This window comes from Oryctolagus cuniculus, chromosome 2 (genome assembly GCF_964237555.1).
Source record: "Oryctolagus cuniculus chromosome 2, mOryCun1.1, whole genome shotgun sequence".
Taxonomy (NCBI): domain Eukaryota; kingdom Metazoa; phylum Chordata; class Mammalia; order Lagomorpha; family Leporidae; genus Oryctolagus; species Oryctolagus cuniculus.
In genome coordinates this window covers 85,548,947-85,564,884 of record NC_091433.1, presented here as the reverse complement: position 1 = coordinate 85,564,884, position 15,938 = coordinate 85,548,947, and the positions used below count along the sequence as shown (strand labels likewise).

Below are 15,938 nucleotides of genomic sequence, written 5' to 3'. Positions count from 1 at the left end.
AGCTGAATGTCTCAGCTGCCATGATGGTTTTGCCTACTACAATTTTTTTGTTTTAAGATTTATTTTTATATGTTTGAAAGGCAGCAGTGAGGAAGAGAGGGAGGGAAAGAAAGATCTTCCATCAGCTGGTTCACTCCCCAAATGGCAGTAATGGCCATAGCTGGGCCAGGCAGAAGCCAGGAGCTTCATCCAGGTTTCCCACGTGGATGCAGGGACCTGGGTCATCTTCTGCTACTTTCCCAGGTACATTAGCAGGGAGCTGGATTGGAAGTGGAGCAGCTGAGACTGGTGGCCATATGGGATGCTGACATTGCAGGTGGCAGCTTAACCCGTTACGCCACAACGCTGGCCCCTGCTCACTGCTATTTTACATTTCAGCTCTTAATGGATCATAGATTAAATATAGAAAGCATAAGGAGCTGTAATGTTGAACTACAACAATTTAATGAATAATATAAAAATGATAGTAATTTTGCAAAGCTCCCCCTAGATGACTGTCATTGGATTCATAAGCTACATTCATCTATCAAAATCCTCATTTAGCATATTAAGGCATCTGTAGTACTTCAAAAACCAATCTTAAAAAGAAGAAACACAGTGACAATTACATCCAATTTAGCTTTTCATTTATTGGGAATAAAGAATATCCTCATGTGCCATGTGTTATTTGCTGGAAAGTTTTTACAAATAGCAACTAGAAATCTCTTATCCCAATAAAACATGAAAGCAATTTTTTCCGAGATTTTTTTTTTCCTGCATGCCAATTGAAAAAATTCCCCACAACATCCTAAAGGCAGTGGACCCTGCCTTTGGGATGTCTTACACAAGTTAAATTTCAATTTACATTTTAATATATACTGGTCCCAAAGTCAAATGCGATATTTAATGACAAATCATGTCTGGGCTTGCATAAATAATTTTAAATAAATTAAGGAATGTCTCACTTGCTACATGGGAAGAAATTAAAAATATATTGCAAACATTATTAGAAATTACATTAACTGAACTGCATAGCACAGATTTTAATGAGATTCTGATTTTTTCCTCTTGAAAATCACATCTATATGTGCATATCCCACACAAGAATGCCAAAATGAGTCTTCTATTCTCTAAAGAGATTTGTGCGATTATTTCTTTGAAAGTATTTTATGGCTCTAAAAAGGTAGGAAGTAATCGAAAAATGTTCTCTACTTTTAAAATTCTTTGATTCTATCATGCCTGGGAGAGTTGGATATGTGAGGCTGACTTAGAATGGGTTTTTATCAAGAGTCCATATACCCATACTCTGCAGAAAAATTACTAAGACACTAAAATTTTAATTCAATTCCATTAGCTTCAGTAGGGATGAACACACCCACAGGTGAACGATGCTGGTGTTATGGGAGACAAATACATCAATCATACACAGATCAATCGCACTAACTCTGTGCCAGGCATAGTTTTAAACACCGCGCAGTTATCAATACCTCTCACTCTTACAATCATTCTTGAGGTAGGCACCCTTTTATCGATGAAGACAGTAAGACACAGGGAGATGAAATAAATCCTTAACTATCACAAAACTGCAAAGAAGTGGAGCTGACACCAGGAACTGATAGGGCTCCTGAGTCTGGTTGCTTGACAACCATGCCAACTGTGTGTGAAACTGGAGAGGGCAGGAGCAAAGGCACCTGTCGGAGAGCAGGGGCCACGGGCAGAACCACAGGGCACGGAGGAGGATGAACAGCAGTGTGTGTGGTCACAGGTTATGGGAGACTGATAAGGGTGAGCTTGACTCATTCCTTATCAAACTTTGTAAGGAAAAACAAAGATTTTTCTCCCTTACGGAGGCTTCTGGTGGTTTCTTGCAGGCACCAGACCCTGAGGAATGGACATGAGAGAGACAGGAGATACACAGACCAGCGAGAAGCTAGTTCAGAGAACAGGTTATGTGGGCCTTAGGGAAGAGAAGGAAGAAAATGAACGGGAAAGCTGAAGCTGAGAACGCAGTGGAGGGAACCTGGGTTGGAATCCCTCCACTGCTCGGCCTCTCACGGCAGAGAACCAGGCAGATACTGCTTTGTCTTGATTAGGGTCAAATACCCAGGCTGGCCTGACCGTGGTCACGCAGTGGGCAGAGACCCGGCCTTATTAAGAGGAAAGCAAATGCAAACACATCTCCTTGTTCATCTGACCTGCTACATGGAAGTCATAAAATAGTTGCTGGCTAAAATTAACTAGGCAACCACAGAGAAAAATATTCCCCACGGTGCTCAGATCAAGAGCACAGTTTACCAGGGAATCCTTCTCCCCACCTATGATGGCCCAGGCAACATCCAGGACACAAACCCCAGACTGCAAGTACAGTCAAGGTGAAATGCATATTTTAAGAGGACAATTTCCTTTTCCCAGAAACACAAATGTCTCTGGAAACTGTAATGCACTTCTCTTCTGAATCCCCCAGCCATCAACATTTGATGAAGAACTCCTTGAATCCGCAAATAAATCCCTCTTGTCCTGTATTCTTCATGGCACTCTCAAAAGGCAGCTTTTGAGTAAAACAACAATAACCATCTCCACCCTCTGTTGCCCTGTTTCTTTCTGGAGAGGTTTTTACACTCCTGGGCACACAAAGAAAGTTTTTTGGGACTCCATGAGGTTGGGATAAGCAGGGTGAGTAGTCTGAAGGCATTTTAAAAGTTGAGGTTTTGATAAATCTTTTTTTTCCCCATTTATGCTGTGAAGTATGATAAAGAATTCTTGGACCCTTCTATAAATTCACTTTTTTATTTCCTTTCTTTTACTTTCCTTGTGTCTGTTCTAGTTCTACTTAGATCAAATGAATGTAGTTTTAAAATCCAGCTGCAACATGGCATAGAAGTTTGGGTCTCCACCTGCAGTGCTGGCATCCCATATAGGTGCCAGTTCCAGTCCCAACTGCTCCACTTCCAATCCAGCTCCCTGCTAATGTACCCAGGAAAGCAGCAAAAGATGGCCCAAGTGCTTGGGTTCCTTCATCCATGTGGAAGACCTGGATGAAGCTCCTGGCTTCGGCCTGGCCCAGCCCCGGCTGTTGTGGCCATTTGCAGAATGAACCAGCAGGTGGAAGACCTCTCTCTCTGTCTCTCCTCTATCTCTCTCTGTGACTCTTTCAAATAAATAAATACATTTTTTTAAAAAATAAAATAAAATAAAGAGCTTGGGGGAGAACGAGATTTAACAGTCAGCTATAAAAATCCCTTAACGTCTCTGATGCCTTATTTGTGCGGATTTGCTGGGATGCACAGTCAGCAGTCATCACCCAGAGTCTCCCATTAGTGCCCTCTGAACTCAGTCACTGATGGGGAGCAGCAGAGTCCACGTGTGTGGGCACCTCCCTAAAGAACAGTTTCTCCTGCATGGCTGAGACACCTGCACACTGACAGTCCAGGCAGAATCGGAGTCAAGCTGATGGGCTGATTCTGCTCTGGAGGAAATCACCGAGGAGAGTAAATTTAGTAGAGGGAGAAACAGTTCTCGTGGTTTTGTGCAGTTCCCCAAGTCTTTATTCTACAGAGGCTCCTGGCATCTCCAAGTTCAGCTTTACTTAACTCCTGTCCCTGTTCGCACAGGACCGGGTCACGCCCACCCTACTTACAGGCTATGCGCACAGAAGCCTTCCTGCTCTTGGAGGTGCCCAGGTGGCTCCAGGCCACACACTGGCACCAGTAGTCCTCCGGCCCGTGGAAGTCCTCCACCTGCTGTCTGGTGACGTTGATGAACACCTCCCGAACCTTCAAGCCTGAAGACAGACAGACAGAAAAAAATCAGCCGAGGCCACTGTATCCCTCCAACAGAAAGTTAAGGTTAGCCAAACCTTTTCTTTTTAATTAAACAATTCTTTGTTTAATCAAGGCATGGGTTTAATTAGTTTGACAAGGATATATTACTTCTAATTAAATTACAACAACCTAACAAAGCTGGAAAGCATAAGTATAAAGTATTACCGACTGATGTGGCTCCAATGCAGTTGAGGAGTTCTCACGGTACCCTGCCCTGGGGCTCTTTCTCTGTCTGTGAAAATCTGCAGTGAGGAAGCTCCTGCACACCAAAGGCAGACATACACTCCCAAGGTGCTCTAAAGACCCACAGGACTGGGTTTGGAAGCTGAAGAGGGGCAGTGGAAGACAGACAAGAGTGAATGTGTACAGGACAGGGCGTGCAGCCTGAGGGTCCAACAAAGAGTCAAGCAGCTGCTCCAAGGACTGAGGACAACAAAGTCAGTGCGGTCCAAAGGAAACAGTGGGCATCCCTGGGAGCAGACCAGTTGAACTGAGTCCAGGATACGAATGCAGGAAGGTGCCCATTTCATTGGTGGAAGCAGAAGACAGACTTTTAGGGAAGGCAGGGCTAAGGCTAGACCTGTGAACTGAGACAGAAACACTAAAGCTTTATCTTTTTGGAGAGACAGAAATCTAGCAAGCTCCCTTTCCCTGGCTCGCTCTGCAAATGCCATCAGAGGCTGGGACAGAACCAGAACAAAGCTGGAAGCTGGGAACTGGATCCAGGTCTCCCTGGGTTGGGTGGCAAGGATCCAAGTACATGAACTATCACCATTGCCGCCCAGGGTGTGCCTTAGTTGGAAGCTGGTCAGGAGCACAGCCGGGTACCCATGGACTCCGATGTTTCTTAAGCACTAGGCCAAACACTTGCCTCACCTCAATCTTATAATTTTTTTAAAAAAATTATTTTAGGTCAGTGCCACGGCTCAGCAGGCTAATCCTCTGCCTGCGGCACCGGCACCCTGGGTTCTAGTCCCAATTGGGGCGCCGGATTCTGTCCCGGTTGCCCCTCTTCCAGGCCAGCTCTCTGCTATGGCCAGGGAGTGCAGTGGAGGATGGCCCAAGTGCTTGGGCCCTGCACCTGCATGGGAGACCAGGAGAAGCACCTGGCTTCTGGCTTCGGATCAGCACGGTGCGCCGGCCACAGGGGCCGTTGGAGGGTGAACTAACGGAAAAGGAAGACCTTTCTCTCTGTCTTTCTCTCTCAATGTCCACTCTGCCTGTCAAAAAAAAATATTATTTTGCACTCTCCTTCCAACATCTGGAAAATATACTTGGCATTTCTAACTGGGTGTGCAAGACTCCTCCATACTTCTGATGGAAGACAGCCTTTTTCTGGAAGAGCAGTCATGTTACATGGAGTAGCAGGGAGGAAAAAGTCACTGTCCCCAAGAGTCAGATCAGTCGCCTCATCACAAACGGGTCAAGAGCTTTCACAGCCAGCACTGCCTTCAACCTGGCAGATGCTCCTTGAAGCTGTGCCCTGCTCCAGGGTAGGCAGTGGGATAGAAGAAGTAGTGAGGTTTCTTGAACTCTGCTTACTTGCCTAACATCATAAGCTTTGAACTGAATCACTTGTTACAGCTCTACAATATAGCACACAGCCTGAGCCACTGTCCCCTGAATTTGCACACAAGAGAAATATGCTTTTGAGAGGTTAAGTCCCTAGACCATGGTCAGAGAGTTTGGCAATGGAAGGTCAGGTGTTTGAACTTAGCTCTGCTCTGTGAACCCAAACCAGACCCTCCACAATTCAACTCTGAGCCTGTATTTTCAGAACTTATACTTCATTAGGGAAAGTAAAATCAGCACTTGGAATATCTGGAGAAAAATCAGGTTCCTATTTATACTGATTCTTTTACATTCAAAACCAGTTCAGGGGGCACAAGCACCAATATAATCAAAATGAACTAAAGAGTCTTGGTGGAGGCGCTGGAATATCACATCTGGGCTGGTGGCAGACTTTAAGGACAAATGACAAATGGGAGCGCACGATCAGTCAGGGTGGGGAAGCATTTCCAACTACCAGTCAATAATGCGTTATGTATAGCGCGGGATGAGAGGTAGCCACGGCCACCAAAATCACCACGTACAATCTGCGGTACCCACAAGCAGAGAATCATCTTGGTCACGGCTGACAACTCACAGCTAAGGCGGCACGCTTTCCCTGGCAGGGAGGCGAGCGCTGCCTCCTTCATGGAAAAGAGGAAGGCTGCCTGAGGGCTGATGTTGCCGTTTGTACGGTTGCTGCTCCTTTCATTTCCTTGCGCTTAGAGGAGATGCACACGTGGCAGGAGAGGAGAGAGCATTACCGAAAGGGAAGACGAAGCAAGATTTTGTTAAGAAAAGGTCTGGGGTTTGTTAGGACAGCAGGAAGACTGAGCGGAACACCTATGCTAGAAAGGAAAGGCGACCAGGTGCGGACAGGAGGGAGGCTGTGGAGAAGACCTCGTCTCCTCCGTAAGCAGCATGTGCTAGATGATTCTACTTCGAGGAGTCAAAAGGAGGAGCCAGAACACCCTGTCAGTGCATCCACCTAGCAGGTGGAGCACCTGTCACGTGCAGATGTCCCCCGTCACAGGACCAGGAGCATGCAAAATACTCTTCCCCTTCGGGGGCAGGGTCTCAAAGACACAACCCATGAGCTTGACAGGTTAAAATGTCTTCCAGCACACTTGTATTTTTCTCATGTTCTCCATTCATAAGAATGCCGCATGGGGCCAGCATTGTGTCTCAGTGGGTAAAGCTGCCATCTGTGATGGTGGCTTCCCAAATGGGCCCCAGTTCTTGTCCCAGTTGCTCCACTTCCAACTCAGTTCCCTGCTAATGGTCTGGGAAAAGCTGTGGAAGATGGTCCCTGCCGCCCATGTGGGAGACTCAGATGAAGCTCCCAGCTTCTGGTTTTGGTTTGACCCAACCCTAGCTGCTGGGACCATCTCTATATCTCTGTCTCTCCCCCTCTAACTCTTGCAAATAAATCCATCAATCTTAAAAAAGAAAAAAGAATATTTAAAACTCAGAGTTGGAAAATCAGATACTTTGTAGCCATTATACATTCCCCTACCATAACAAGAAATGCCTGATCAGTAAGACAAAATTCTTAACATATAGCACATTCTTTCTCAAATCTTCCCTCTTTAAGTGATACATACATGGAACGCACCTATGCACACACGTTTACATATGTTGTGCATGTGTAAGAGTATATGCGAGGATTAGTGCAGGGTATTGAGCACGGGTATGGAAAGGGGTCTGGGTTGAAGGAACTCAGGCACAAAGGGACTGTAATTGGTTGCATCTGGGTGTGGGTGAGAAATTCTAGTTCCTGGAAATGAGGAAGAAGAAGGGGGAAGCTCAATATCTTTCTGATCTCTGGAGACCTGTCCTATCTGTCCCTACCTAGGAGTCTCCCTAGCCCTGCATCTGTGTGTGTAATATAGAAGGTATGTTCTATATGTGTATCAGCATCTATCTCTCCATCCACCCACCCACCCACCCATCTTATGCATGACATACATCCACACACGAGAAAGAGCCAAAGAAAGCAATTCTCTTTACGGAAACCCTTCCAGCTCCTGCTCCACTGATGTTCATCCCACAGCACTGCCTGTAGAGACACCTCTCGACTTCTATGCAAGCAGCTATCTTGTTCATAGAAGATGCTACAGGGGCACAGACGCCAGGCAAATAAAAGATGTCATCTCATAAATAAGAATAGCATCACACCCAATAACTTGCATAACTCTAATCAGCATGGAAAAGTCCAGCCCTTTAAATTATTGTGCAAATTATAACCATCAGCCTTTGTTATGGAGTAGAATCTTACAGAATATAAAAATATGACTATGGTGCTGATATGCTAATAAGCTTTCTACACTGCTGGATGGTTTAGTTGTAGATAGACTAATGTTGGCAGCAGATGAATAATTGCTCTGCATGTACTAAACATAACGGAGCAGCACAGAACTTCATCATTTGTCAGCTTTATTTGTTTAAATGAGAAAAATGCTGACAGCGGTTATTGCTGTAATCCTGTTATTTATCAGATACAAAACACTAGTTACTCTGAGCAGGTCTAATCCTGTTGGGAGACGAAGTTAGAGAGTTTTCAAACTAATTGGAGGTGTACGCTTCTCTGTACAAGGAAGAGAGATGTAAAGAGGAGAAAAGATACGGACAGGGAGGAAGAATTAATTTATTTCTGGCCATTTTTTCATAGAAGGGAACCCCACAGTCTAAGTCCCTAGCTTGTTATGTAGAAAATAAAAAATCCTGGAACAGCATTTAACTTTGAGTACTTGGTCAAGGCCAGCCCAGTGCCTAATAGCTGCCCCCTGGCTTTTCTCCACTTCTATTCTCACAGTTCCACAAAGATGTCAGCAGCATCCTGCCGTGGTTATTGCTGCAAACCCTTTCCCCATCACAGCTGGTGACTGGGATCTAACACAGTCCTCAGGCCTCACTCCCTCAAAGCTTTATGTCCTTCCATCATCAGAAACTTCTCTATGCAGGCATGTGCAGCTTACTACATTCAAGAAGGCAGCGACAATACCACTTCCTTCTAAGTTTTCTGCTTTAAAAAAAATGTATTCCAGGGCTGGTGTTGGGCATCACTGGTTGTCAAGCTGCTGCCTGAGGCCCCAGCACCTCCTATGGGCACTGGTTCACGTCCCTTCTGCTCCAACTCCCTGCTAACAGCCTGGGCAAAGCAACAGAAGATGGCTCAGGTGCTTGGGCTCCTGTCACCCACATGGGAGACCCTGAGGAGGCTCCTGGCTCCTGGCTCCAGCCTGGCCATCGTGGACATCTGGGGAGTGAACCACCCGACAAAAATCTCTTTCTGCAGCTCCAACTTTCAAATACATAAATAAATCTTTTTTTTAACGTACCCCAAACCACACAGAAGTAGTAAGTCAACCAAGTTTAGACTGAGTGGTTTTCTCATCCCCATCTCTGTGCCTGTTTTCCTGGGCATTTTCAGCCCCAGGTTCTTCCTCCTCTGTGCTTCCTTGTGCACCGTAATGTTACCTGACTTCTTGAGGATTAAACCAAAGAACGATGATTCAGCTTTTGTCCACAAAGCTTCAAAGAACTACTCCAAGCCTTCTTGGATATAAACGGTCAGTGTAGCACCCTAGTTCTGATCTCTGAGAGAGCCCAAAGTCAAACTGTGAGTGACAAGCAACTGTCCTGTATTCAAGAGCTCTCTCTCATGCATGGTCATCTCTCTGGGCACCTCAGCTCTTCAGATGCCTGGATTTGCCTCCAAGGGAGCCTTAACCTTATGCCACCATCTCCTGTGCAGAGACAAAACAGTCCACTCAGCTGGACCAAATAGATCCCCTATACAAAGGGACTTCAAAAACTCATGGAAAATTGAAAGATTTTGCTGCAAAAAATTGTTGATCTCCGAATGTACTTTTTCTCATAGTACACACTTAATCAATTTTTTGAAAATGCTACATACCATGTGTGCCACACATGACTTCTTTGTCCAGAATTGGAGCTTAGAAAATATGATTTGACAATAAGTTTCCCTATATTTTGAATGACACAGTTATCATAACTGATTCATGATTTTAATATTTATATAGCCTTTTATTTTTATGAATAGCTTACATGTATTACATGTAAGTTATATGGTTATTTATATTTTTAATATTACTGTTTTGCTACAGGTCCAATCCCATAAGAAGTAAATCAAAGACTTCATGAGGCCTGCAACACACAGTTGTTAAAAACAAACAAACTGGGGCCAGCTCTGTGGCACAGTAGGTGAAAGGGCTGGCTGCCTGCAGAGCTGGCATCCCGTATGGGTACCTGTTTGAGTCCCAGCTGCTCCACTTCCAATCCAGCTCCCTGTTAATACACCTGGGAAAGCACAGATGGCCCGAATCCTTGGGCCCCTGCACTCGTATGGAAGACCCAGAAGACGCTCCTGGCTTCTGCGTGCGGATTGGCCCAACTCCGGCCTTTGCAGCCATCTGGGGAGTGAACCAGCAGATGGAAGACCTCTCTCTCTCTCTGTAATTATGACTTTCAAATATAAACAAATTTTTAAAAGAAAACAAACGTAAAAACCACAAACGCTTCACAGAATGCCTCACCTGTGCTAGCTGCGCTCGCCTTGTGCTAGCTACTGTGGACACTGGGACATGAAAATGGTCAAGATCTCAGCCCTCACAGAGTCTCCAGGCTGGACAGGAGACGCCTGGACCTGCTGCCACAGCACAGCATGGTCAGGGCCATGACAGCAGCTCGGTCGGTCACAAGATCACAGCAGAAGGGCTTCCAGCCTCTCCAGGGTCAGAAAAACCTTCTTGGGGTTGGCAGCCTTTACCTTTAAGACTTGAAGGTTCTGAACTTACCCAATAGAAAGCCTGGTTCTAGGACAAGACTCACCAGCTCTGGGGAAGGCACATGAGTATCCCATACACCAGGATGCACCCGAAGTTCACGGAAAAATTAAATTAAAAGGCCAATTTATTTTGGAGGAAAAAATTTTAAAACCACAGTTTTTTCACAATGTGCATTTTTCATGACCTTTTTGAAGATCTCTCACATATATAGATTCCAAACACTTTTGGAACCAAAATAAAGTTGTCTTTTAATCCCACTTTTCCACAAACTTTTAGAAGTCTTCTGATACTTGAAGATTCCAAATTGTGTCATAGAGTCCCATCTGCCTATCTTGAGGGAGCCGACATGTCTTCAGGCCAACTCACTACCAAAAATAGTAAATTAAATATAGATAATTAAAAAGGTAGAGCCATATTTCATCCTACTGGCAGATGATTAATTAGGGCCGCATGTCTTTTGCAACTTCATCCTAGCAACAAGATTAAAATGTATGCTGACAAAAAAAAAATTAAAAAAAGCCCTCCCTTGAATGTGCTTGTGCACTCTGCTTAATGAATACTCTTTACTTCCCCAGGATAATAAGCACTCCACGTCTTGCTCAGCAGCACCACAAGTTCAGCCTTAAGTACAGAGACGAAGACTACACCCCAGCTCTCCAGCTTCTTCCACACCAGAGATTAGAATTAATCAGCTCAGGGGCGTCTGCCAGCGGAGCACACGTGAACTCCATGGTGTTGTCTGGAAACCAGGAAGGGAAACCTAGGAGGCAGAGGTGGACGTGGTAGGGTTATGGTGAGGACAGCATCCTGTACGCAGCTCACTCCCATGTCACGCCCATCGTGGGAAGCGTGGTCATGATTTCCAGGTCTGCTGTCGCTGTCAGTGGCTCCCATTTTCCGCAGTCGCTGAAACCAGCTTCAGCGAGTAGATCGTGGTTAGGGTACATAACACGCAACCGGTAGCTCCCCTATTCCCAGTGCTGTCATTGGCTCTGAGACTAACACCAAGACGGATGGGCACGGAATGAGGGAATCACAAGCAAGTAATACAAGGTTACTCTATAAAGGGTAGATAGTTAATCTGTTAACAATGTTACCCGGGGCCGGCGCTGTGGCCCAGCGGGTTAAAATCCCAGCCTGCAGCATCAGCATCTCATATGAGCACCGGTTTGCATTCCGGATGTTGCTTTTCTGATCCAGCTCTCTGCTGTGGCCTGGGAAAGCAGTAGAAGATGGCCCAAGTCCTTGGGCCTTTGCACCCATGTGGGAGACCTGGAAGAAGCTCCTGGCTCCTGGCTTCAGATCCACACAGCTCCAGCCATTGTGGCCAATTGGGGAGTGAACCAGCGGATGGAAGACCTCTCTCTCTCTCTGCCTCCCCTTCTCTCTCTGTGTAACTCTCACTTTCAAATAAGTAAAATAATAATAATAAAAAAATAATGTTACTCTTTTGGAATTGCAAAAGTCTGAAAGTATATTTTTTGTTTGCTTTTTTTCAGGATCTATTTATTTATTGGAAAGGCAGAGTCTCTCTCTCTCTCTCTCTCTCACACACACACACACACACACACACACACAGATTGACCAGTCTTCTATCTGCTGGCTCACACCCCAGATAGGTACAACAGCAGCCAGGGTTGCATCAGGCTGAAGCCAGGAGCCTGGAATTCCATCTGGTTCTCCCAGGTCGGTGGCAGAAGCCCAAAAACTTGGGCCATCTTCTGCTACTTTCCCAGGTACATAAAAGGGAGCTGGGTCCGAAGTGCAGCAGCTGGGACATGAACCAGCACCAATATGGGATGCCAACATTGCAGGCAGCAGCTTAACCTGCTATGCCACAATGCCAGCCCCTGGAATTTTTTTTTTTTTTTTGAGTCACAACCACTAGTCACTTGCCTCATTCAAAAAATTCATAAAATAGCAATTTGATACATTCTTATTTCAAGGGCTCATCTTGACTGAGTACTTGCTATATATACCTGGCCCTGGGCAAAGTGTGCCAGGGTTTAGGTTCTGTTAGAGAGGGTTGTAACTGAAATTTGACATATGGTAAAACTGAGGTGAAAAGAAGCTAAGTAAGGCATCAATCAACACAAAGAAATACAGCCCTACTTAATACTACTATCTTAACCACGAGACAATCCTTAGAGATGTTTGAATTATTATTATTTTAGATGTTTATTTTCTCCACTTCAAATAAATGCACATACTTCTTAATGTATGAGCAGAAAAGACTTGGACTGAGAAAGTCCAAGAATATCGGGAAAGAATTTAGGGTATGGAACAAATGGACGGTCAATAGTAAGAGCTGTTAGTGAAATACATTAAGCCATTCAGTGCTTTCTATCGATGTAAGGCACGGAAGGAGAGTTAACGGTCTCCATTCTGTGGGGAGCAACTGGGAGCAACTCGGACTAGACTAAGTTACTGGAATTAAGACTTATTCTTTGCATCTGCTCTCCCACAATATGGCGCTGGGAGAGGAGGAAACAGCTTCTACACAGCTGCCTCCAGTTCAACCAATAAACTGTAGGACCTGCTCCTGATTGGAGGAGAGCAGCGTACTCGGCGTGTGGGCAGCCGAGTTGGGATTGGCGGAGGAGGACTATAAAGGAGGAGAGAGACGGCATGCACCAGGAACATCTAAGGGGAACATCTAAGGGAACACCTGTGCAGCCCCCGAGAGAGCCGGCCGGCGGTGTGCCGCTCCCCTGCGGAAGTGGGGAAAGTGGCCAGGGGGAACTGCCCTTCCACGGAGGTGGAAGGGACAGTAGCCAACCCGGGAAGAACCAGCAGCAAACCCGGGGAGGGCCGAGCAGACGAAAGAACAGCGCAGGGTCCTGTGTCGTTCCTCCACGAAGAGGGGGAGCGACACATTCTTGTTCTTTTTTGTTTTTTGGTAGGGAAGGTGAATGAGACACCAGAGACACAGTCTCATGCCCTGTCACAGGTTATGGAGGAAGTTCATAATATTTTCCTGCAGGGGCCGGTGCTGTGGCGCAGCAGGTTAAGCCCTGGCCTAAAGCGCCAGCATCCCATATGGGCGCTGGTTCGAGTCCCAGCTGCTCCTCTTCCCATCCAGCTCTGTGCTATGGCCTGGGAAAGCAGTAGAAGATGGCCCAAGTCCTTGGGCCCCTGCACCCATGTGGGAGGCCTGGAAGAAGCTCCTGGCTCCTGGTGCAGCTCTGGCCATTGCAGCCATCTGGGGAGTGAACCAGCAGATAGAGGACCTCTCTGTCTCAACCTTTCTCTATAACTCTTATCTTTCATATAAATAAAATAAATCTTTTTTAAAAAAGCATTTCCCTGCAAACTTCTTAGGAAGATGTCAGTCTTCTCACAGAAACACAGTGATGTGCATGGTGAAATCTACAGTGAAAAGAGAAACCGCTTCTATAAAAGTATATTTCAAATCCACAAACTTGTCAAGGGAACACTTGAGAGATTATTTCCGTGTTGTGTGGGCTAAAAGATATATTCCCCAAATGTATTTGGTGATTTGTGAATCATTGGAGATCATTTCAAATTAATGGTTTTCTGGAAGATTCTATGTTCAAATCTTCATCCCCAGCACAGCCAAGTTCTGACACATAAACTTCAAAGATTTAGTACAGTTTTATTTCTCGCCTGCTTCCTTTTCTCGATACAATACATTAACCTTTCATACCCAGAGAGCATAATGAGTCTAGTTGTTAATAAAAAAAAAAAAAGAAAACCACACACAACAAAGTCCATGAAATGATATTCTTTAAAAAGAAAAATATTAGTTTACTGGAGTGGAGACTTTTCCTATAATACATTGGAATACACATTATTTCCCTCATTAGTGTTCACTGTCTCCCAGGGAGAAGCAGATAAGAGCCATGGAGCATTGCTAAGGGAACTCTTGTTTTTACCAAACAATAAAGAAGTAGTTTAGCTTGTGGATGACTCCAGCTCCCCACAGGCACCATATCCTTGAAGGCCAAGATGCGTGTGCTTGTGAGTTGCTGTGTGTCTGCTGCTACAGGGAAGCTCTCAACGCTGGTGTGACTGAATACCACGCTCTTTTCACGGAGCATGATTTCTGGGTTGGGAGTGCCTCTCAACTCTCAGCTTCCAGATGTTAACAAAGGAAAAAAAAAACCCACACAGGGCAGAAGAGTTCCCATATTTCCAAATGAAATGAGGCAGAACAAATGAAAGAGGATGCCTGGCACGTGCAGAGAACTGGAAGTGCACATCACTAAGAGAGATAGGCACGTCTGTGCAAACACAGTAACTCATGTCAGATAAATGGCACTTTTTTGCAGGGGAGAACTCTAGCTCTAGGTTTTCCAAACTAAATTGCATGAAAACACAGAATCCTTTTTCTTCGTATTTGAACTGTTAGATGACGGGTCCAAATTACCAGAAAGACCAAAGGCAGTTTGCAGCTTTTCACAACTGAGAGGACGTATCGCTTCCACTTTGGAAACACAGAAGATGCCGTGTCTACTCTGAGCATTTGCAGGGCCTAGGCAGCGCCCATTCATTAGGGGAAGAAAGGGGGCTAGGAAGTAAATAGGGCTTCCAAGAGCCTCTGGGATCCCCAAACTGGAGAATACACTGCTCAAAAGTAAATAAGGAGTCCCTTCCGACAGGACTTAAAATAACATGGATGATTCTCTTCCTCTCTCTGGTTAAATGTGGTCCCATTGTCCTTGGCCTCTTAGTGTCATTCACTCCTACTGGACTGAATTATTTTACAGATCTAATCAAAAACCATTAAGACCATCAAGACAGTCAAACTCTGTTCTCTAGCTCTGCACTGGAGAACCCCAGGGAGGTAATGCATCTATTTTTCAATACCTGAAGCCATTTTGTTTCCATCCTTAATTGCACTTATGTATCAGTTTGGGGTCTAATATCTCCACTCTCTTTCTCCTGTTTCCACCACTCCACTATTAATACAGAGCTTAGGAAACATAATTGCAGTATGTGGTAGACAGTGATTTTCATTAACTGCTCAGAAGAAAACTGTTTAGGGAGAGACATTTCTTTCCTATTGATTCAAGCAAAATAATTTGGTGGAAAAGGTAGTGCTTATTAAATTTGTTTCCAAAAGGTACTGTTAAAATTTAAATTCTTTCTTGATAGTATTTTTTAAAGTATATAATCTCTTCAAATTTTGTCATTTTTTTCCCAGTTGCATTGAAATATGTGATGTTTATTGGTCTTTTTCTAAAGGAAGTGGAGAAGGGGAGATTTTTATATTGGAGGGAGAGCATGTAATTAACACTTTCTGCAAAAACATGGAGTTGCCTAGCAATGTGAGGGCAACTCAAAAGGGGAAGCAGTAACAAGACAGAATGCTGAAAAATTACAAGAGGGTGGACTGTTAAATTGGCTTGCAATACTTATCTTTAAATGGGAATGGCTATAAGACTTGCTAACAGCAGGGGGGAAAATGGCTGATCATTTTTCCATGTTCATCCTTTGATTTTGAATGGTTTACCCAATGGGATTCTGCTGTTTTGAGTTCATTACCAGATAAAATCTAGGACAGAGACATCTGAGGATAAAACATAGAGTCCCACTGAGCCACTGGTATTTAAGTCATTCCAAATTAGGCTCAGTATGAGACACAGAAAATTTTCAGATTGTACCATTGTTTACAAACTACTGGCTACGTGGTAGGTGTTGTTCCTTCTGTGGCCCTCTCCCAGATTTCAGAGCCTTCCTTTGAATTTTTCATGTCAGACCAGTGAGGCTTCCCAGGTCTCTGGTCTAATCTCTCCCAATTTCAGGCCCATGCAAC

The 15,938-nt window shown here is 44.9% G+C and overlaps 1 protein-coding gene across 7 annotated transcripts in view; it reads right to left on the bottom strand.

The window, feature by feature from the left end:
* The window catches only part of UNC5D (unc-5 netrin receptor D), a 585,082-nt gene that overhangs the window by 227,029 nt on the left and 342,115 nt on the right, over positions 1-15,938 (bottom strand). For all 7 annotated transcript variants that reach the window (XM_051833981.2, XM_051833975.2, XM_051833985.2 and 4 more), the window contains exon 3: positions 3,617-3,760. In XM_051833981.2, coding sequence (XP_051689941.1) covers positions 3,617-3,760 — 144 coding nt within the window. The remainder of the gene's footprint in view (positions 1-3,616; positions 3,761-15,938) is intronic.